Source organism: Triticum urartu, chromosome 7A (assembly GCF_056163025.1).
Source record: "Triticum urartu cultivar PI428250 chromosome 7A, HENAU_Tu73, whole genome shotgun sequence".
Lineage (NCBI taxonomy): Eukaryota > Viridiplantae > Streptophyta > Magnoliopsida > Poales > Poaceae > Triticum > Triticum urartu.
Genome location: NC_141879.1, coordinates 269954193 through 269978251, shown reverse-complemented (window position 1 = coordinate 269978251; position 24059 = coordinate 269954193). Strand labels below are relative to the sequence as shown.

General features: G+C 43.4%; 1 protein-coding gene across 3 annotated transcripts; it reads left to right on the top strand.

Moving 5' to 3' along the window:
- The first annotated feature begins 4737 nt into the window (after positions 1-4737).
- Positions 4738-15639, top strand: LOC125518894 (uncharacterized). Of its 3 annotated transcripts, XM_087535398.1 has the most exons (9): positions 4738-5008; positions 5117-5277; positions 5738-5816; positions 5888-10587; positions 10668-10826; positions 11436-11615; positions 13646-13822; positions 14401-14544; positions 15268-15639. In XM_087535398.1, the coding sequence occupies exons 1-4, from the start codon at positions 4968-4970 to the stop codon at positions 5958-5960; spliced, it is 354 nt and encodes a 117-aa protein (XP_087391524.1). In that variant the 5' UTR covers positions 4738-4967; the 3' UTR covers positions 5961-10587; positions 10668-10826; positions 11436-11615; positions 13646-13822; positions 14401-14544; positions 15268-15639. The 3 variants fall into 3 exon arrangements, 1 of the variants encoding a protein (XP_087391524.1); XR_015610755.1 differs by lacking the exons at positions 4738-5008; positions 5117-5277; positions 5738-5816 and having other exon boundaries at positions 5922-6036; positions 7601-10587; XR_007288173.2 differs by lacking the exons at positions 4738-5008; positions 5117-5277; positions 5738-5816 and having other exon boundaries at positions 6464-6608; positions 7601-10587.
- The last annotated feature ends 8420 nt before the right edge of the window (positions 15640-24059 follow it).

The following is a 24059-nucleotide window of genomic DNA, read 5'->3' as shown; positions in this document are numbered from 1 at the left end:
TCTACTTCATTTCTACTGTGATCCTATATATCTACTTTATTGAGGCTCCTACTCAGTGTTCCTCCCACCGGTTGCCGGAACTCAACGGCCTCAACCATCGACAGGGACTACAAGTATTGCGTTGGTTCTTTCTATTCTACCCCAACTTCCCCCATCCAAGAAAACCCTAATGGAGCTCCATCGGGTTCATGAAATGGAGGTAAATTACCACCTTATCTCTCTTTAATCTGCTCCAAATCAGCCGCCCAATCTTATTTCCGGCTAAATTGCTTGTTCATGCATTAGTGCCCAATCTGTTACAACCTCAGAGGCTTGTGCAGTGGTGACCATGTTGTTAGGAACAAGTGCTTGTCCCTCTTTTCTCCAGCAGACTACAAAGAAAGGATGTCAAGTTTCCAATTCTAGTTGAAATCTTCTGCATGACCCTTTTTATCTTTTACCGGACTATACATTATTCGTAAACATGTGGGTCAACAAGATCTCCAATTCAATTCTTATTCACTCAACAACATGTTCATTAAACAAAATATAGGTCCAACTTATGTCCAAATCAACTCGCTCTTCCTCATGATTGTAGACTTCCCCTGATGTGTCCAACACACATTTCCTTTCAACCCATAGTGGCATTTTAACTATTGATGCATCAGTACATATATAGTGATACCTTAATTCTGCTCTTTATACCAATTGCATAGTAACTATTCTTCCATTGCAAAATTAAGGCTACAGATCCTTCTTTCAAATACATTCTTTGAAGATAATAATGTCACTGAGATACACTATACTTTCTCTATGAATACTGACTTCATATCCATGTCTTATAATAGTTCTTTCTTTGGTTTCATGTTTGCCAGGAAATCCACTGCTTTGCAAGAAAAGATTTCTCAAAAAAGATTGGCATTACAAAATCTGCTTTCACTCAAGTTACAACTTTACTTCAGACAGAAGAAGGGTGCACTTTTGTTGAGGATGTCACCAACGAACGAGAGAAAATCTATTTTACTGGCAAGTCTTGGAAACAATTCTTGAAACTATACCACCTCTGAGTTGATAAAGAAATGTGACTCGCTATCACTGGCGACGTTCATCGATTCATATATGTCAACCTACCAAATCCTCCAATTACTCATCCATGCATGTATTTTTTACCATAGTTCTATCTAAATTTCTTTTTCCTTCACATCCATCTCTTATAGAACTATCATTACTTTCTACTTGTACTGATTGAGCATTCATTAGTCTTTCGCCAAACTTTCCACCTTACACCATAACTAACTTTATTTTTATATACGGCATAACTTATTTCAGGATTGATACTATATATTGTTGGTGAAAGGATCGATATGGTTGACTACAGGGGGGGTGAATAGGCAACTACCAATTTTTTACTTTTCTTTACCAAATTAAACTTTGCATCAAAGTAGGTTGTCTAGATGTGCAACTAGGTGAGCAACCTATATGATGCAATAACAACAAGCATACAAGCAAGCAAGAGAAGTAACACTAAAGAGCTTGCACAAGTAAAGGTAAGAGATAACCAAGAGTGGATCCGGTGAAGACGAGGATGTGTTACCGAAGTTCCTTCCTTTTGAGGGGAAGTACGTCTCCGTTAGAGTGGTGTGGAGGCACAATGCTCCCCAAGAAGCCACTAGGGCCACCGTATTCTCCTCACGCCCTCACACAATGCGAGATGCCGTGATTCCACTATTGGTGCCCTTGAAGGCGGCAACCGAACCTTTACAAACAAGGTTGGGGCAATCTCCACAACTTAATCGGAGGCTCCCAACAAAACCACGAAGCTTCACCACAATGGACTATGGCTCCTTGGTGACCTCAACCGTCTAGGGTGCTCAAACACCCAAGAGTAATAAGATCCGCTAGGGATGAGTGGGGGAATCGAAAATCCTTTGGTGGAAGTGTAGATCGGGGCCTTCTCAACCACTCCCGAGCAAATCAACAAGTTTGATTGGCTAGAGAGATAGATCGGGCGAAAATGGAGCTTGGAGCATTTAATGGAGCTTGAGGGGGAAGAGGTAGGTCAAAGGGAAGAAGGGGACCCCTTTTTATAGTGGGGGCAACAATCCAACCGTTGCCCCTCACCAACCAGCCCCGCACAGGGCGGTACTACCGCTAGGTCAGCGGTACTGCCGCACCAGCCAGCGGCACTGCCGCGCAGAGGAGACTAGTAGGGAATAGGACCCAACACGGTACTACCGCGGTGGTAGGGGCGGTACTACCGCCTCTACAACCGCAACTAGTGCCGCAAAACCCGACACGAGAAAAAGACCCCTCGAGTCGAGGCGGTAGGAGCCAGACAGCCCAGCGGTACTACGGCAGCGGGGTCACGGGCGGTACTACCGCTGTGGAGCGGAACTGCCGCTTGTGACCCTTCGGCCGTACTACCGCTGGTAGTGCGGTACTACCGCTGGGACACTGAAGAGAGAGAAAGAATCTCTCCAAAGAGGCTGATGACGAGGCGGTGGTGCCAGGCACCCCAGCGGTACTACTGCTGTGGAGTCACGGGCGGTACTACCGCTGTGGAGCGATACTGCTGCTTGTGGCTCCTCAGCGGTACTACGGCTGGGTTGCGTGGTACTACCGCTGGGACCCAGACAGGACAAAGAAAAGCGGCGAGATCTCTTCAATGGAAAGGACAAGCTCGGAGGGTGAGAAGCTGATGTGTACGTGTTGATTCCACCCATGCAATACCCCAGCGGACCCCCTCTTGATAGTACGGTGCCCTCTACGCAACTAGTCCACCGAGAGAGAAATGAAAGAGCTACACCGTCTTGAAAGACACTCCGAAGGGAAGAAAACGTCTCGTGCCAGGGGTGAATCTGTGAACTATTCAAAGCACAAGATTAGTCCGCAACCATGTTGTCATCAATCACCAAAACTACCTTGAGAGAGATATGCCGTAACAGTTGGAAATATGAGCAATTTACCGAATGATTTTATTAACAGAAATACTAGATAAAGCATGACTAATATAGTAGAGATAAAACAAGTCATGCGTTCGGACAGAGAGAAGGTAAAGAGCATCTGCATATACTAGATGACCCGTTGCGCCAATGGCGCAAAGGGCGAGAGCCAACCATGCATGTAAGAATATTTAGACACCGATTGGAACATAAGGAAATAGATACTTAGGTATGATGTTGATACATAGCGTCATTGCTTTTAGCAAGTAAGCTACATAGGCAGAGATGCATCATATAGATATCGCTGGTCATTTAGCTTAACCGGGGGGGGGGGGTACGCATGAACATCTGGTAGAGTCATTCATCGTCTAAGCATCTCTTCATGGTGGGTGTGTTTGGTGGGCTGCCATTGCCAAAGCAGAAATACCTTCCCATATCATCATCGAACCCCCAATAATACCTATATGTTTGTTTTAGAATATCTTCTAATTGTACAATCTTATCGTTGAGATGGTATGCAACATATCTTATCTGCGAGAGAGTATGGTTTAGATTGTTGTCTTCGGACGTTGATCCTGCTGTAATGTCTTTGGATTGTAAAGCGTTTCGTCAAGGTGTGTTGCAACATATATTTCTTATGAGAGTATGGTTAAGATCGTTGTCTTCAGTTGATTCTGGAATGAAGCTAGTAAAAATTATATGTAAAGCACTAAAAAAGAGTCGAATAGATTAGCACTAAGTTCATATGTAGCCAACATAAAGGTCTTCCTCACTAACTATCTTCAACCTTCATGTAAAAAAATCACCTAAATCACTAAGTTCCCTGGGTTAAAACTCCTGGGAACAATTCACGCAGCGAATTCAATTTACGACTTCAATTTTGACGTTCCTCCCATGCCCCTCATTGGAAGCCTGGTAACCAGATAAGCATGTCAAAATATACAGGTGTGTTTTACCATCCCAGAGAACAAGCTAGTATTTTAAGGGGTGCCTTTTGTCAGGCTATATCCCCCGCTTTGATAGAACATACAGACAACCAGGCAGCACCCGCACAGAAGCCTCTGCTTCACACCATTCCTTCTTGCTGCGCTAGCGGGACCATGATGACCGGCTGATGGCTAGCCCTGGCTTCGAATCGGTGTCCAGCCGTTGTAGTCCAAGACCCCCTCCCATAGATGGCCGTCGGAGCACATTGACGGTGACGGATGTTGGCCGTCACGGTCACGGGAAGCACTTCAACGAATCAGGAGGAGGGCACGGGGGAGATGAGGAGGGAGGGTGGCGCGCGCCTTTCTGAGGACCTCCTCCCACGCTGCAGCGACAATGCGCATCTGTGTCACCGCAGCGGCACCACGCGTGGTGGCGCAACTCCGGCATGGTGGCGACGACGCGTATGGGGCAGCCGTGGTGGCGCGCATCCGGCACTGCCGCGGCAACGCGCATACGGGGCATCTCGTCTGACCACGCTACAACTCGTCCAAAACCGACGTGTTGAATAGTGCATCCAAAATAGAAATAAAAAAATACATTTCAAAAATTACTAACCAATCAGGTGAATAAAATCAAGTCGGTTTCATTTTTTTTTCTTTTGAGTAACAAATCCAGCCAATTTTAGGGTGTATTTTTTGAGCTAGTTTTAGGGTGTATATGTTACACGTGTAAACCGCTAGAAAATTGGAATCCAAGCGCGGCCCAAGTTTTTTTAGCCTCCCAAGTGAGCTGGCCCATTTCTTTGGCCCTTTCTTTCAGCGGTTGGTGTGATAGGCCCCGGCTGTCGGTCACTGTGAAACGAGTGGTCCATGTTTCTCCTGGAGGTGGCATGGTGGCTAGGAGGATGGCACCCAGCACGTGTCGCTCCATTGCCTGAACAATGCTGTCTACAGAGGAGAAGGGGTCTGTTGGGGAGGGATTTGGTTTGCGCCGGGCTGGGGTTTGCTGCGGCTTGCTGCAGCGTGGCCGGTGGGTGCGAGAGTGCGCGGCTTGTCTGTCCGGGTGGTCTCCGTCGCTGCTGGCTGCGGTTCACTTATCCGCCGCTGTTGTGTGGTGATGTTGTGGCATTCATTGGGATGTTTCAATTTGGTCAGTAGGTTGTGGTGGGCCTGGTGGCATCTTTCGATTCAGTCATTGGGTTTTGGTGGTGATATTGTTTTTGTTGTTAGTCGTTTTTGTGAGTAGGGTCTGGTTGTGATTTGCAGGCCGTTGTTGTTGGTCAGAGGAAGGAGCGGTGGTCTTCATCTGGCCCAACCTGGTGTGCGCGGCGTGGCGGCTCTGTACAAAGGGAGAGACGATTTGGGGACGGCGTGGCGCTTCTTCGGCTTCGCTCGGTGGCTATCTTCCATGTGTCCCGATGGATCCGGTTTGTTCGTCTCCCTTTACTGTTTACATTCTGTCTGTGCTTGTTGTGAACGTTCTTGTGCCTTGTGGTGGTGGGAGGTAAGGTTTGTTAGTCTGCGATTGACTGAAATTTTTTCTTCCAAATCATGCGTGGCCGTCTGAATCACTTATCGCTTAGAGATTACTTCTCACTTAGAGATTCACGATGATAGCTGCACCTTCTGGTTAGGTAGGGTCAAGGTGGCTTCCAGTTTAGTTCTGAGTAGGATTTATGGACATCCTATACAATGCTATGGCACCCGCGGATAGGGCAGCCAAGAAAGGAAAACCAATTGTTGTTTTTGTTGAGAAGCATTGGGGAAAGTCTATATCTTGCCTGCAATGTCTGACTTATTTCAATTGCTTGTATGATGAAATTTATTGCATGGAGATTTTGCACTTGCAGTTTGCCTGGTTTGATGCTCTATCCATTTACTTTGCAGCTCAAAACAATTCTGTTGAAACTATCCATGAGCGAATGTTTACGCCATCAATGTTGACCATTATATCAGAGAATTTAAAGTAGGTAATATCCTTTCATGTTTAAATAAATTATCATCTTATTTATTTCAAGGACTTGAGTGTTGTTACAGAATACATATTAGCGGATCTCGGTTTCTTAGGCTGATTTCTCTTGCACCAACTGACACACTGTTGACAGCATAAAAAAGATGCTTGAACTAAAACTAAATTCAATAGTTGTTGCAATTGAAGAGGAGCATGGGGAAATATGATGTGACATGTGAGTACCTTCTCTCTATGTAATTACATTACTGCTAATTTCTACCAGCATTCTCTCACTATTTTTCATACAGTTCCACCCAATGGCACAATTACCTAATACAAACCAAGGGCTTCCCTTAATGGCTATAAGTTTTAGATCACCAAGAAACAAATTCTACAGTATGATTAAGTAATAAAATATTAAAGAACCAGCTGATGGTTTGTTTGAAATGGAGAGGACAATGAACACACTTGCTGAAGCTTTAAGTTGACTTTACAGAATGTGCACACATTCAACCAACCGGTTGATATCTGCTAGCATCCCCTTGCTGGAGCCTCATTTGAAGGGAACACCTGCTGAACAAAATAATTGGTCGCTGACACTGACAATCTTCCCTATGCGCTTTGTTGATAAAGATTCTTTGCAGAATAATTTTTTCCTGGAGTGCACCTAGAAAACACAATAAAAATTGGGGAGATGAAAGGTCAGAATCATTTCTATTGGTGTCTGACTGATCTCACTGCTAAAGAAGCATAAATAGCAATCAATGTCTAGTGAAAGCCAGAAGATGAATTCCTTTCGGTAAACAGGTAATACATGGCACTTCTTAAAGAAGAGAAAAAAATCTTTTATTCAGTCTTAGATTAAACCATATATTCCAAGCAAAAAAAGGTCTTGCAGCTCTGAAGTAAAAATAATTATTCTCCATTTAATTTAGAGATGAACAGCTGATCCTTGTAAGTTTGTTGTAGAAAATGCTAGATTGTTGGTGTCAATAGATATTCGAAAACTGGAAAGTAATGAACTGGGAAATGCTATTCAAAAGTTGTAGTCCATACAAAGAAATTAATAAAAAATCACATAATGGACCAGTATAAGAAAGACAATAGCTGCATATCTCAAGTTGGTAAGCATCAGATTCACATGTCACAGCCAAACAGAGCAAGGACATATTACTGTAAGAATTGCCCATAAAACCAAACGGAGTAGAAGAGGAAGGTAGCAAACCTTTGTCACAGCACAACATCCGCTAGCTACCGATGGATTGAACACATGTAGGAAGAACATGGCTAAACACACTTCAAAAAGAGACCAAGACATGGACTGGATCAAATGCATATCCTACTGGAAATGAGAAACATCAACTTTAGCAACTCAAAGTAACATCTTAAATGAAAAGAAAACAGAAATGAAAAACGTAATTTGAGTGCTACACATGCAGATAAAATATCAGATTCTAATACAAAAAATCGAGATCGCATTGAAGCCTAACTTACTTACAGGACATACATGGTGTATTTTACTAAAACGTCAGAATGAATCACTTAGTTACTAATTTATTTCGTCATTTATACAGTCACAGAAAACAAGAACACTATCTTACTATATAGTTGCATGATCGGTCATCCACACAGCAAATATCTGACAGAAAAGAGCAGCTTTTACTTAAGGAAATGGATGACCAAGTAAAATGGCCCCCAACCCTGTATACATGCCAGCCTTGGTCAGAATGCACTAAATAAGCATTTTCTTTGGATAGTTTGAACTAATACCGTACACAACTTATTATTTCTTTGGACAGAATGAACCATTTAGAAGAACAGAGGAAAACATGGCAGCAAGACTCGGCAGTGCTTTCCAGGCAACAAAGGCCCTTCTTCTTTTAACTGAACCAGCAAAACGTGCCAGCTCCATCTTCTCTTCTGTTGAGGGCATGCGTGAGGATGGAGGAGAGGGTGTGTGTGACAGCAAGAGAGGATGGAGGCTAGGACGCGAGGACTGACCTCTCGGGTGGACAGACGGTGGCGCGAGAGCCGGACGGAGCTGGACGTCTCTGTAGCCCACACTCTTACTACGGACGACGATGGTGCCGGCGTCGTGGACCAACGCTGCGGCTCGAGCTTAGGAAAGTGAAATCGCAAAAGACTAATATGTATAGTAGTTTCAAACTCTCCATGACAAAGAAGAAAAATCACAATAAAAGTATCCATTGTACACACAAGTACCTTCCAAGATGAAAGAAGTAGCAGCTTTCAATGGAGAAATAGGCAATAATAATCGACTGTGCCTTCCTAAGCCAGCTCATCAATCACACAGACCTACAACCAAAAAAAGTGGACATTTGAAAATTTCATCAAGCAATTGGTATACAATTGCAAATGAAGCTGAAATTAAGTAATCCATGAGGTGATGAAACCTACCTCTGTAGGTGATGCAATCCAAATCATGCCGGGCCAATGAACAAAATGGCCTGCAGCATTCACCTAACACACATCTAGCTGAAAGGCGGTATTTCTTTGGTTCTCAAAATGGGACAGTAACAGCAACAAAGGCTGATGTTGGCTGCAAGCAAAGTATTATGCATCAACTTGTAGCAAAAAACACGGTTGCACTTTCATATCATTAAGAACAACAACGTATTGGAGACTCATCAGCTTCTAGTATACCTGAAAAGAAAATATATAGTTCAAACTCTTCTTCTCACCTCCCAGTACATTATAGTACAAAACAGGCAAGCACAATAAATAAAATAAATAGGAAAACAACATAGTAAGGCGATGCCAAGCATCCAAGATCCAACTTTATGCCTACACATAATAACAGACAAATGGATTTCAATTTACAGAAGTAAATAATGACTACTACTCATGGGGTTTAGCAGTAACCCACTCTATGAACCAACACAAAATGGTTACATATTTTCCTTTTTCCTGAGATCATTTGCATTGGGAAGCATTTAACCCGACCTAATCAGGAAGGAGCTACAGGTTTTCATTTCTATACTTGCTAATTCATTCCAACATGCGTAATAGCCTACTAAACCAAATCATCCAAAAGAAATGAGATAATCTTCTCGACTATGATTATTGTACAATAAAGGCCATGAGGTAAATAGAAATTAAAGCATCCTGATCTCCTTCAATACTTAAAATGCAACTACTCAACTTGTTATCTTTTACTGGAACTAAATTACAGAAAAATCAAATCACATGACTAACATAGATTAATCCTCCCCTGTTAGCCTTTTTGGATTTTCATCAAACAACTTGTAGACACGGAGAAACTAAATTTGTACAAACAAAATGAGAAGCTCTCGGAGCAGGGGACTGGAAGAAAGGGGGAAGAATAAATCAGTAAGAAGAGAAGGGACCTGAAGTCGAGCTGCAACCAGGCGAACTCTCGGCTGCACCGGCTGCTCGCGCTTCTCCTGTTGAGCACCTACGATGAGGAAGAGGTCGACCAGAGCAGCCACACAAGGTGGAGGAAAAGGCAGACGGCATGCCGTGGAGCGGCAGAATCGGGATCCAGCCCCAAGATACGAGGCGACGCTCATCATCTGCCTCTCCAGTTCACCGGGTGGATGGATGGTGGCGTGAAGGGCGGTAGATGAGGCAGCACTGGCGACTGTTGTGGCTGCTCCTACCCTGCGGCTGCCCCTCCCCTCTTCTCGAGCGCATGGGCGGAGGCTGAGCACGGGCTGGCCGCAACTCGGTGCCTTCCGAGGGGGCAGACGAACAGGCGCAGAGACGGCCGGCGGCGAGGCGGTGTAGGAGCAGGGGCGTGGTGGTGGTGGTGGTGGTGGTGTAGAGCATGGGAAGAGGCGAGGAGAGGAGGCGGCGGCGAAGGGAGGAGAAAGTGGGCGAGATGCGAGGACGGAAGGGGATTGGCGATTAGGTTTTCACCGTGCTGCTCGCAACGCTTATCCTTCTTTCACCTTTCACCCATTGAACATATAAATGACGCTAGACAACCCGCCGTTCTGGAGGCAGCGTGCACGATGTCTTTGACCACACGATGGAGTTACTCGAGCAGTAACAGTGTTTTTTTTTGACTGCTGGCGTCTGGTCAGCCGTTGGTCTTTTTTTACGTTGGGGGCTGCTTCAAGAGTCGATGGCGGGTGGGCCTCATGAGGTGGGTTTCGCCTTGTTTCGGTGCGATTGAATTAGCCACGAAGATGAAAATATCTCCCTCGTCAGCCCCTCTCACGTCATCCTCGATTCCTTCCGCTCCCTCGCGACCCCCGCCGCCGCCTCCTCTCCCGCTACCGCCGCGCCAGGGCCTCGCCTCGCCCTCACTGGCCACCGGCGACCTCCAACCCTTGTTCTCCGCCTCGTCGCCATAGCCACCTTGAGCTCGAGCAGAGGAGCGGCTCGGCAGGAGGGGGCAACAGCCAGCCGCGCCTCGTCCGTGTCGCGTGGTGGCCCAGATGCGGTCGTCCCGTGCTCTGCCTCCACGAGCGCGGCCTCGATCCAGACTCGGCAGGAGGAGGGGAGCAGCAGCTGGCCATGCTGTGTTGGCCGTGGAGGAGGAAGGAGCTCATGTGGCTAGGGTTTGGCTACCCTCGTCATCCATCTCCTCGATCTCTCTCTGCCTGGCCGTGGTCTGAAGGAGGAAGAAGGGACGCAGCGAAATCGAGCGATGCGGGCTGCAATAGCCTAAATAGGTGGCGGTCGAGACCACGGGAGCGGGAGCGACGGCCATCTGCCCCCGCCCCACTCTCTTTACCTCTTCTATGGAGATGCTTTGCTGGGGACATATGATTTCATCCCATTCTGTACTATCCATCAGGTATGGATTTCTCTCGCCACTTTCTTTTTAGTCAATGAATTGGTGTCTAATATAGGAAGGCTAATTCGTCCCCAATCTAGGCCTCGGATCCACGGCTTCTCCATCTTCTTCCTCCAGCCCCTTTCTCCATGTCGGCCATCCAAGATAGAGACGGCTTGGATGGCAAGGGCCAAGCATCAGCATGGACGACGGCCTCCAAGATTTAAGTGGTCAAGTATGAATGACGATGCAGCCTGCAGGTAATCATTTGTGTTATTTGCCTATCTTTTTCAGGTTCGTCATATCCATAGCCTATGTATTTCATCATCCCATGTGATTCAAGCTGGGCCATACAGTTGTATGCTAGATTGGTATGTACTATATACATCTGGATGACCGTGAGGATTAAAGAGTGCCGTTAATTCCAATGGAAAAAATGCCTAAATCTCGCTGTCCACTAATTCACGACAATGAAATTCTCTAACTCTGCAAAAATCGCTTTGATGTTGTACCAGCTGAAGCTTTTTCGTCTTCTGAATTGAACAGGCAGGAGTTCAGTTTGGTGTTCTCAAACAGGCCATAGTTTGATGTCCTAAATCTAATTTGGCCTTTCAAGTTAGATATTATCCATGTATAAATACAGATTTCCTTGAATATATATTGTTTCGATCAGCACAAAATAGCTCTAGCCTCTCGTACAATTTTCAGTGTCATGCATGGGTGGTTTTTGTGCAGTTATGTTGATCTGCATGCATTTTCTACATTATAGTGTTGATATGTCTCAGTAAAATAGTGAGTACATATAACGTATGCAAGCTACAATCAGTTAGTTTTGTTACTAATCCATTGATCCTTTGTTACATTCCAAGAGTCAGGGTACCGACACCCAAATAAGTTCAGGCCAGTCCTTGATGTGAAGAAGCTAAGGGAGGCGGATCCCGACCCTTATGACAGCCAAAATTAGGCCGCCACTCGTCTCTCTCCTGCACCTGCTCTTCAGATGGCCAACAACACTTCGCGAGCAATGACTGCTGTCCAGTTAAGAGCAAGTATGTTTTCTTGCTGAAGCATTGTTTGGATTATAGTTACTTCTCTGTTTCTGTCAATAACTACACATGTGTTCTTCTACTTATACCGTCAAATTCTTATCTTTTGACATGGATCCTTTAAGAATATTAAATAGACCACCCAGTGCATGTAGAGATTGTCCAATGCCCTCAACTATGCCATGATGTATTCATGCAAGGTGATGTTATAACCATATCTAGAGAAGATCGCAGACAAATTTCTTAAGCACTATTGTGTTCACTATGCTCTCCACTAGCATGTCAGCACTGATTTTATCTTTCTAAGTTCCCAAGAATTAGAATTTACTATTTAGATAGTGACAGTGCTTCGAAGGTTTGAGTTTTTTTAAGATCCCTATATGTGTTTCTGCAACTTACAAGGTGTTGTGCACCTTGCATATTGCAATATTACCTTAGAAGGGCTGATCACATTCAGAAAGACAACTTCGTAACCATTACAATATTTCTCTGTTTCTTTTTTTCTTAATATTCCCTTCTTTTCTGAAGTTCTTCTTGCAAACTGTCGATCAAGGTTGTATTATGTAATTTTAGGCTATGTATTTTTGCCGCATTCCCATTTTGGAAAAGAAGCAGTAGCCAGTGATGTGTGATGTTTCAAGAAGAACTGAAATTAGTAAACAACTCTATACGAAAGAATAATAATGAACATGACTTCAAAAACCTGGAGATGTTATACTGAAATTGCTGCAAATCTTTGGAGATGTTTCCTAAAGAGCACAAGCATAGTAGATTTACTGAATTCAGATAACAACATGCAACAATACAGAGCTATAGTAATTAGCTTTTGTTCAAAGCTCTAGCAATACTTATTTCTACCCCCTATTGTTGTCAACCATGTTATATGCTGAATATAATAAAGATACATCTTACAAATAAATCAGTGATGTGTGATGTTTCAAGAAGAACTGAAATTAGTAAACAACTCTATACGAAAGAATAATAATGAACATGACTTCAAAAACCTGGAGATGTTATACTGAAATTGCTGCAAATCTTTGGAGATGTTTCCTAAAGAGCACAAGCATAGTAGATTTACTGAATTCAGATAACAACATGCAACAATACAGAGCTATAGTAATTAGCTTTTGTTCAAAGCTCTAGCAATACTTATTTCTACCCCCTATTGTTGTCAACCATGTTATATGCTGAATATAATAAAGATACATCTTACAAATAAATCAGTGATGTGTGATGTTTCAAGAAGAACTGAAATTAGTAAACAACTCTATACGAAAGAATAATAATGAACATGACTTCAAAAACCTGGAGATGTTATACTGAAATTGCTGCAAATCTTTGGAGATGTTTCCTAAAGAGCACAAGCATAGTAGATTTACTGAATTCAGATAACAACATGCAACAATACAGAGCTATAGTAATTAGCTTTTGTTCAAAGCTCTAGCAATACTTATTTCTACCCCCTATTGTTGTCAACCATGTTATATGCTGAATATAATAAAGATACATCTTACAAATAAATCAGTGTATACTTCAATCTTGCTGCTTTCTAGAAAGTACCTCCTACTTTTTACTTGCTTTCCTTTCTATAAGAATGCAATTATACTGCTGAGAGAATAGTTTAGATACCCGATTTGCAACATTCAGGATATCGGTAATTGGTACCATATTGGCCGGGTGCTGAGTAGGGATAAATAGGCGAATTCGCTGACCAACCGAGTAGCGATTAACTGACCGAGATGCCAATTAACTGGCCGGTATTTGGAACAATGCCGATTTGAACTGAAATTTATTCGCTTACCACTGCCTTCCTTCTAGGAATTATTCATATTTTTTGTGTAAAATTTCCCAGGTTAGTACATTTGGTAGGTATATTTGTGAAAATTACCCAGATTGCTACACCTGGTATGGTTGATGATCTGTGAAAATTTTAAAAATTCCGATAACTTTTTTTGGGTCAAAATTTGTCATAAAAGCTCAGAAATTTTAAATTTGACGATACTCTCAACAATTCTTTGCTGTTGCTTGTGTAGGAAAGATCTTGCTGTTACTTGTCTTTTCAACAGTTATTCTGTGTGGAAGGCACTTTGCTCACACTCAAATACTACCTCTGAAACATGGAAGAAGGAAAAGGTTACTCTTCTGATCTTGAGAAAACAGTTTCAGAGAAGCTAGCAGATGTAGAAGAATCTCTGAAGAAGTTGAAGCAGGTCTGTTCAGCACCCTGCATCGTTACTTGAACCGTCTTTCTGGCCTTGTAACTGTACCGCTTTAACAGAGTTCGACGTGTATCGGTACCATGTAATTCTCAGAATTTTTAGGCTGATGGAAATACATAGTTCGACGTGTATCGATATCTTCAGACCTTTGCTTCCGTAGTTTCGCCGAACTGAACTTCTCTAAAATACATGAACTAGAGCTTAGTCTTTAGATATTTTGTTTTTAATTTAAAATTGTTTAGATTGATTACTCCACCATTAAAATGTTGTTTATAGAGGTAAAATGCTTGTATATATATGACTGGTTGATACAAAATCTGGACAGTTATGTCAGACCTTTTATCTTGGCATTTGCTTTTCATGAATCTACTAAAGTTTTTTTACCTGATGATCTTCTGTGCAGCTATATTCTGGTTATAGGCCCCCTATAGGAAAAGCAATAATTTGAATTATTTTCTTAAATTTTCCATTCAAAATTCCTAAGTAATTATAACAACTCGAGTGTATCCATATGGTTACATATCACATTAGATTTTCTTCTTAACTGGATTTTATGCCATGTAATGTAGGTTCTCTTCAATTTGCTGTTGTGCTAGGCATGAACAGGATGGCTTCCTCTTCTTGCGAACCACACTGATGTTGGCTTCTGGTTTCTGCTGCAATGGTTTTTTTTACTATGGATAGCGTTTCTTGAGGCTATGTCTCTGCTATAGGTATGACTATTTGGTATATATGAATATATATATCCTTCCAGAGAATACTTGCTTCTGCATTATATACTGGATGGAAATAATTTTTTTGTACGCTAGAACATGGCCTTGCTAATTAGTAGGCATTCCTGAAGGTTTTTTGAACTGTTGGGAGACATGAGAAGGTTTTTCCTGTTAGTGCTTATGATTGGTTTGCTTCATGCTTACTGCTTTAGGACAAATATGTGCATGTTGGTTAATATCAACGTGTGTGGGATGTGCCCAGTTATCTTAGCTTTTTGCAATACATGAGATTACTTCTTTGAGAGAATATTTGCTGCTTGCTGATAAGGGAAGGCTAAGTGCACAGATAATTAATGCGGGTGTTCCAGAATTCAGTGTATACCACCTGCTTATTGTTTACGTATGCCCAAACCAATGGTAGCTGCTTACGATAAAGGATTTTATTTTTAATATATGGGTTATAGAATCCAACAGATCGCCTGCTTACTATTTATATATGCAAAGGGTAATGCTTGTTGCACACTTATAATAAAGGGTAGTTAACTAGCAGAGGCACACTGGTATGATATACATGCTCATACATTATATTATTACATATATATTAGTCAAAGGGACACTGTTATAGTCCATGATGTAAGCGGGGATTTTACGTCTTCAATTAGAAAAGGCATCCTAAAACTTTGTCATTAACTATGTGGTGCTAATTTGTTTTTATGTCTCTAGGTCTCCGCATTTCGGGGGACTAAGTCCGACGACGGGAGATTCTACATATATTTTCTAAAAGACATGTCGCTTGGTCGAGGCCTTGATCATGGTGATGTGTTTATTCGTCCGGTGACTCAGTAGAACGATAACCTCTGTGCACAGTGATGTTTCAGTTTCTACATAGATGGTTTCAAGCATAAGAAGGTTTCAAAATTAAATGAGTCTTGTACAGGACTGATAACAAATTATGCTTTCTGAGTTTCTGAGTTTCAAGCTACTGAAAGTAATTGAAGCTTTGCCTTCGCTATGTAAGAATGGTTGCATGTGTTAATTAGTGGTGCACATTTTTTGAGACTGTCCAAAATTCTATTATAAAATGCTTATATGAAATTGATGGGTACCTGGAACTTCTTGTGATTGAAACTAAATAGTGGAACACATCACATGCTTATTGGTCATATGTTACCGCTTATCAATATATCTCATATGAAACTTTTTACTTAACGTTGCAAAGGTTATTCCCTGATATAAACATCTTATGCATTTACTTGTTTGTGTAGAAGTGTGATCTGTTAACCAATGTACTTTTGTAAGTATTACAGTTCTATAAATAGGAGGGAATGGGGGAAATAGCTATCAAAGAATACACCATGTTATCACTCCTAATTCCGTAGTATAGTAACATTCACAAGGCAATATAAGTAGGTGTTGGTCTCTAAATAATAAATATTCTAACTTGCATGGTTTGAAAACTTGTTTCGCTCTCGGCCTTCGCGCCATTGGCGCAATGGGTCATCTAGTAAACACAAAAATGAATTACACTTTTAGAGCCTGTGGGTAAATAAGGCCCACCTGTCATGCACATAGAAGCAAAGAGAGAAGTAAAGAAAAGAGAACGGCTGAACAGTTGCCACGGCTGTAAAAGGTACAGACGGCAGGCAATCGTGCGAACCCAATCGCTCGCACGATGCAAACGCGCTAGAAGGGCGGGTTGCCTAGCGTGTTTTATATGTTCAATGAACTAAACACATCTAGAACAGACACTAGATGAAGTTGTATATATAAAGTAGAACCTAACGCATGTAGGACGGAAAGTAGAGCAAAGAATTGTGTCATGACATCTAACAGAAAGAGTAAGAACACGTACGGGACAGCAGCAGTGGAAGTGTTGGACTTGGGGTCGGTGTCCTCGCCTGCCATGTCGTCGAGGAGATCGTGGACGTTGGGGAAGTAGTCGTCGGCGACCGGATCGTCCGTGATGAAGCAGCCAGTAGTCGCGCTGAGCGCTCCCCAAAAACCTTATCACTATTCTTCTGTACATGACTCAAAAGGTGAGGTTTCGGAGGCCTACTGTCTCGACCTGCAGTGCACGCCGCAAGCCGGGATGGGAAAGATTGTAGCAGCAGCGCAGTGCTCAGGAACTTGTGGCGAGAGGAGGAAGAGGTTCTGGTGCGTCTCTCTGGGAGGAGCGACCTCCCTTTTATAGGCGCAAGAGAAGGAGGCGAGAGGGCAACGACGGGAGGCGAAACGAAGAGACAGAGACGAAGCGAACAGCCAGCAGTCGAAGGGCTGCACCGTTCGCATTCGAACTCCACTTTCGCAAAAATCTTTTCAGCTTTCGTGTGACCTTTCGTATACCCGTAGTGCGTGGCAAAAATTTAGATATCGGCTCGGCTCATTCCCGCGGCGCGGCGCGTCGTGACGAGGCGAGGCGGGCGGCGGAGGAGGAGCGCGCGTGGATATCCCTCTTGTTCTCATGCTCATACAAGTGGGGAAAGAACCTCCGTTATAAGGAGGTCCAACTCCCACTCAACTAGCAATGTGGGACTAAACTTTAGTAGTATCCCTTGCCTTGCACAAATGGGCTAAGTGGGCCTCTAGGATTTATTAGGAATTTCTGAAACTGCTATTGGGTTAGGCCCAAAATAGACAAAAATTCCAGCAATCCCCCACCAGATCCCAGAGGCACACAGAAATTGCCTTTGGTTCCAAAACACTGTTTTATATACCGGTACTGCAGTGGAGACTGTTAAGTTGAACTTCCACCTAGAACTCTATGCTACACTAGTAAGCAACTTGAACAGTGGACTGAGCCTTGAACTGCAAGTTTTCTGCGAATCTAGCTTCACGTAAAGCCTTGACCGATACGTGGCTACCGTGGGTCTTCCCCGCGGGTGGAGCTTATACGTCATACTCCGTGACCTTTCATGAGTTTACTAGAGAGAACCCTACTCTCATAGATTGCGGCGTTTGACAATCAGACTCATGTAGGTGTGTTCTTCAAAAGATGTTCTGCAGGATAACATCTCTGCTTTAATGAGCCACTTAGAACATATTAAGATATATATCAACCTGCCATGCAGATTAGGAGAGTATTGCATCTTCATGGAGTGGTATTGTGAATAGTAAGGATACTCTCCTCTCAGTTGACCATCAGCTTGTCTTCCACATCTAATTCACGGGATCTCCGATCACAAAGAATAGGTTACCACTGTGAACAACTCATATTATGGGTCTCATACCCATCTCCCTCGATGCATTATCTATCACATTACGTGATAGACCTTTAGTAAAAGGATTTGCCAGATTTTTAGACGTTTGGATATAAACCAATGCAATAACTCCGGAGTTTTTCATTTTCCTGACAGACTTTAACCTTCTCTGAACGTGTCTTGATGACTTCATGTCATCCTTTGAGCTTCTCACTTTCATGATCACAGTTTGATTGTCGCAGTTCATAAGGACACCCGGTACAGGTTTCTCAACAACCGGCAAGTCATTCAAGAGCCGACGAAGCCAATCTGCTTCAACCGTAGCTGTATCTAGTGCTGTAAGTTCTGCTTCCATTGTTGACCTCGTTAAGATGGTCTGCTTGCAAGACTTCCAAGAAACAGCGCCACCTCCATGAGTGAATACATAACCGTTCGTGGCCTTTATCTCATCAACATCTGAGATCCAGTTTGAGTCACTATATCCTTCAAGCACCTTTGGATGCCTGGCGTAGTGAATTCCATAATTTGCAGTGCCTTTTAAATAATGCAAAACTCTCTCTAGAGCTTTCCAATGCACATCTCCTAGTTTTAAGACAAACCGACTCAGTTTGCTAACAGCAAAAGAGATGTCAGGTCTTGTAGCACTTGCTAAGTACATAAGCGAGCCAATAATCTGAGAATATTTCAATTGATCTTTGGCAATTCTTCGATTCTTTCGAAGTAACACACTCGCATCATATGGTGTTGGAGAGGGCTTGCAGTCACTATAGCCAAAGTGACTCAAGATCTTTTTCACATAGTGAGATTGAAGCAATGTAATCCCACCATCATCGTCTCTCAACAACTTGATGTTCAGAATGAATTCAGCCACTCCTAAATCTTTCATCTCAAAACAACGAGATAGAAAATCTTTGACCTCCTTAATAACATTCAGATTTGTTCCGAAAATCAGTATGTCATCGACATACAAGCAAAGGATAACTCCCTCGCCCCCACCATGGCGATAGTACACACATTTGTCAGCTTCGTTTACAACAAAGCCTGTAGCTGTTAAAGTTTTTTCAAACTTCTCATACCACTGTTTGGGTGCTTGCTTGAGTCCATACAAAGACTTCAGCAACTTGCACACTTTTCCTTCCTGACCATCTAGTACAAACCCATCTGGTTGTTCCATATAAATTTCCTCGTCCAACTCTCCATTTAGGAAAGCAGTCTTAACATCCATTTGATGAACGAAAAGACCATGTGAGGCAGCTAGTGAAAGTAGAACTCGAATAGTGGTCAGTCGAGCCACAGGTGAATAAGTATCAAAGAAGTCTTCACCTTCCTTTTGGGTATAACCCTTAGCCACGAGCCGAGCCTTGTACTTTTCAATAGTACCATCAGGCCTAAGCTTCTTCTTGAATACCCATTTGCATCCTATAGGTTTGCACCCATAAGGACGATCAGTTATCTCCCAGGTTTCATTCGCCAAGATGGAATCCATCTCGCTACGAACCGCTTCTTTCCAGTAGTCAGCATCTTCAGATGCATAGGCCTCTGAAATAGAACTGGGAGTGTCATCTATGAGATACACAAGAAAATCATCACCAAAAGACTTTGCAGTCCTCTGTCTCTTGCTCCTAGTAGGAACTTCATTGTTCTCCTCCATAGGACCTTCAAAGTGTTCCATCGAAATGGCAGGTTCGGTAATTGTAACTGGTTCCTGATTCGATGAACTAGGCATCTCCTGATTAGATGAGGTAGCCATATCCTTCATGGGAAAGGTATCTTCAAAGAAAGTCGCATCATTCGACTCCATGATCGTACCGACATGCATGTCAGGTACCTCAGATTTTACAACCAAGAATCTATAGCCAATGCTATGAAAAGCATATCCCAGGAAAACACAATCCACAGTCTTTGGTCCAAGCTTCCGCTTCTTTGAAATTGGAGCATTGACTTTCGCCAAACAACCCCATGTTCGCAGATAAGAGAGTTTTAACCTTTTCTTCTCCCATTCCTCGAATGGAGTTATCTCTTTGTTCTTTGTGGGGACTCAGTTCAGGACATGACATGCTGTCAATATCGCCTCCCCCCACCATGCCTTGGAGAGACCCGATGTGTCTAACATGGCATTAACCAAATCAGTTAGAATACAGTTCTTTCTTTCGGCCACCCCATTTGACTGAGGTGAGTAGGGAGGCGTCCTCTCATGGATTATACCATGTTCCGCACAAAAAGCATCAAACTCATTGGAAAAATACTCTCCACCACGGTCGGACCTAAGCCTCTTGATTTTTCGATCAAGTTGGTTTTCCACTTCAGCTTTATAGATCTTGAAAAAGTTCAAAGCCTCATCCTTAGATTTCAGAAGATACACACGGCAGTATCTACTGGAGTCGTCAATTAACGTCATGAAATATTTCTTTCCACCTTTTGTCAAAACACCATTCATTTCACATAGATCTGAATGTATGAGCTCTAGTGGTGCAAGATTTCTCGTTTCCGCAGTCGTGTGAGACTTACGAGGTTGTTTAGCCACACTTGACACTTAGATCCCTTGACAGTGGTGAAACTAGGGATTAAGTTCAACTTTGCCAGTCGTGACATGCAACCAAAGTTAACATGACAAAGACGTGAATGCCACACATTTGATTCACTATTGTTGCAAACATGATTAACAACTTTATTGCAAACGCCTAATAAGGATAAACGAAACATGCCTCCTGACTCATAGCCTTTACCAACAAAGGTTCCATACTTGGATATTACAAATTTATTTGACTCAAAGACAAGCTTGTAGCCATCTCTACACAGAAGAGATCCGCTAACAAGATTTTTATTGATGGAGGGGACATAATGCACGTTCTTCAGCCGCACGATCTTCTCCGAAGTAAACTTCAGATCGACCGTGCCAACACCACGAACAGAAGCACTTGAACCGTTGCCCATCAGCATGGTTGAAGTCCCTGCAGTCTGATAAGACGAAAACATGGAAATATCACCGCATACATGCACATTAGCACCCGTGTCAATCAACCAATCAGGAGAATGACATACTGAAAGAATAGTGGGAAATATACCATACCCAGCATCCTTCATGTCAGTGTCTCCAATGACAACATTAGCGGTCTTGCCGCCTTTCCCAGGATGACGCTTGTCATAGCGATTAGGGAAACTAGGAGCCCAATGATCAGGATCCCCACACACATGACAAGCACCTTTCTTCTTGCCATTCTTATTCTTGAAGTTCGTGTGTTGCACAACCTTGTTCTTCCCATCAAACTTTGCTTTTCCATCAAACTTTCCCTTGTTCTTGAACTTGTGGTGCTGGAAGTTTTGCTTCTGTACCACATTGGCACTAGATCCTCCCTCAATACCTCGAGCACGTGTGTCCTTTGCTCTTGCCTTTTCTTCCACATCAAGAGTGCCAATGAGATCCGGGACGGAAAACTCCTGCCTCTTATGCTTCAGCAAGGTAGCAAAGTTCCTCCATGAAGGAGGAAGCTTAGTGATGATACCTCCGGCAACAAACTTGTCCGGTAGCATACAACTGAAGTGCTCAAGTTCTCTAGCAAATGACTGTATCTCATGAGCTTGCTCAACCACGGAGCGCTCTTCATTCATCTTGTAATCATAGAATTGCTCCATGATGTACAGCTCAATGCCAGCATCCGAGACCCCAAACTTGGCCTCGAGTGCATCCCACATATCTTTTCCATTATCAATTGAGCAAAAGCATCAACTATGTTCTCACCAAGAACACTCAAGAGAGCAGCCTTAAACAGAGTATCCATTTTCTAAAAAGCTTGTGCCTGTTGAGCATCAAGCTCTCCTTCAGGTTTGCCTAGAGTGGCGTCATAGCAACTCATGGTTTGAAACCATAAGACTGCTCTCACGCGCCACCTCTTATAGTGGATACCCTCAAACATAGGAGGTCTCATGGAAGCAGCAAAACCACTTGGGGTAAATTGCCTATAATAAGGTTTTTGGATTGTTGGAAATATGAGCAATTTATCAAATGATTTTATTAACAGAAATACTAGATAAAGCATGACTAATATAGTAGAGATAAAACAAGTCATGCGTTCGGACAGAGAGAAGGTAAAAAGCATCTGCATATATGAACTTGAACTAAACACATCTAGAACAGACACTAGATGAAGTTGCATATATGAAGTAGAACCTAACGCATGTAGGACGGAAAGTAGAGCAAAGAACTGTGTCATGACATCTAACAGAAAGAGCAAGAACATGTACGGGGCAGCATCAGTGGAAGTGCTGGACTTGGGGTCGGTGTCCTCGCCTGCCATGTTGTCGAGGAGATCGTGGACGTCGGGGAAGAAGTCGTCATCGGGGAAGTAGTCGTCGGCGACTGGATCGTCCGTGATGAAGAAGCCAGTAGTTGCTCTGAGTGCTCCCCAAAAACCTTATCACCCTTCTCCCGTACAGGACTCAAAAGGTGCGGTTTCGGAGGCCTACTGTCCCAACCTGCGGTGCACGCCGCAAGCCGGGATGGGGAAGATTGTAGCAGCAGCGCAGTGCTCAGGAACTTGTGGCAAGAGGAGGAAGAGGTTCTGGTGCGTCTCTCTAGGAGGAGCGACCTCCCTTTTATAGGTGCAAGATAAGGAGGTGAGAGGGCAACGACGAGAGGCGAAACAAAGAGACAGAGACGAAGCGAACAGCCAGCAGCCGAAGGGCTGCACCGTTCGCATTCGAATTCCACTTTCGCAAAAATCTTTTCAGCTTCCGTGTGACCTTTCGTGTACCCGTAGTGCGTGGCAAAAATTTAGATATCGACTCGGCTCATTCCCGCAACCCGCGGCGCGTTGTGACGAGGCGGGCGGCGGAGGAGGAGCGCGCGTGGATATCCCTCTTGTTCTCATGCTCGTACAAGTGGGGAAAGAACCTCCCTTATAAGGAGGTCCAACTCCCACTCAACCAGCAATGTGGGACTAAACTTTAGTAGTATCCCTTGCCTTGCACAAATGGGCTAAGTGGGCCTCTAGGATTTATTAGGAATTTCTGAAACTGCTATTGGGCTAGTCCCAAAATAGACAAAAATTCCAGCATATATGGCAGAACAAAAACTTGGTAAGACATTGACCATGCAATTAAGTTTATTGAATGAAAATGAGTGGTTTCTAAACGAATACAACATTTAGTATCCTGATCATCCATATGTTCCACTCCTGCACACTTTGACAAAGCCTAACATTAAGAACAAACTTATGGTAAGCTTTATATTCCATTTTATGTTTTCAACAAACTTCTGCTATAGTATATATAATTATTGCTTTCTTACGCAAATTTTCTTGTGACAGAAACTCCCAAACGTGCCATGCCTAACCTGATAGACGAACTAGGTTTCATCAAAATTATTTTGGAGCCCACTGTCAACCTCACATGTAAGTACACATGCTCTGTCGATGATAGTGCCATCATTAATGGCTAGCTAGAAGTACTACGTGGACCAAATTCAAAGCTTGAGACAAACCGATGTTCATCAAGAACCAGAATATTGAAGGGTTTGATATACCTCGCGGATTGAGTAGGTCAGATCGTCGGTGGTCCTACCTTCTGTTTGTCCAGACGAGCTCGTGCCAGTCACCATGGTGAAGGGGCAGCGGCGTGAGCGCGAGTGTGCGTGGGTGGCGGCGGTGGTTGAGCTTCCCGTCGTATCACGCTAAACCCTAGATCGGTAGGGATGTAGGCGGGGTTCTGGACGCACGGTGAATCTCGTGTTGCGTGCGGCCAGCTCCCCACCCCTTTATATAGCGCGACAGCAGGGGCCCACCAACCATGGACAGGTTCAGCGCCCCCGATGAGGGCGCGGGTCAAGGGCCCGTCGAGCCGTTGGGCTCGATCGGGAAAAGATCAACCTAACATTATCCCCCTTGATCTCAACTTTACTTTTAACCTTATACTTTCTAGTTTATTTGTTTCATCACATATTGGTACATAGAACATGTTTCATCGTCACAACTCAATTGCCGATAGAATCAGACAGCCACAATGTACCTTTCTGTTTTTGAAACAAATTCTTTAACCTTGGGACCTTTATTGTCCGGAAATCTTAGACTATACCATAAAACCCATGTCGACTGTGTGTTCTCCGAACATACTGGGCGGTAAGCCTTTAATAAGCAGATCTGCAAACACTTGTCTGTTGCTTTTATGCTTCAAGCATTTCTACATAATTCCGGACTTTCTCCTTTACAACGCATAACTCTGTGTCAGTGTGTTTGGCATCAACACTTGACTCGTTGTCATAGGAGCGAAAAATTTAAAATGGTTATCGCCGTTGTCAACCATTATCAACTCTGGGTACAGGTC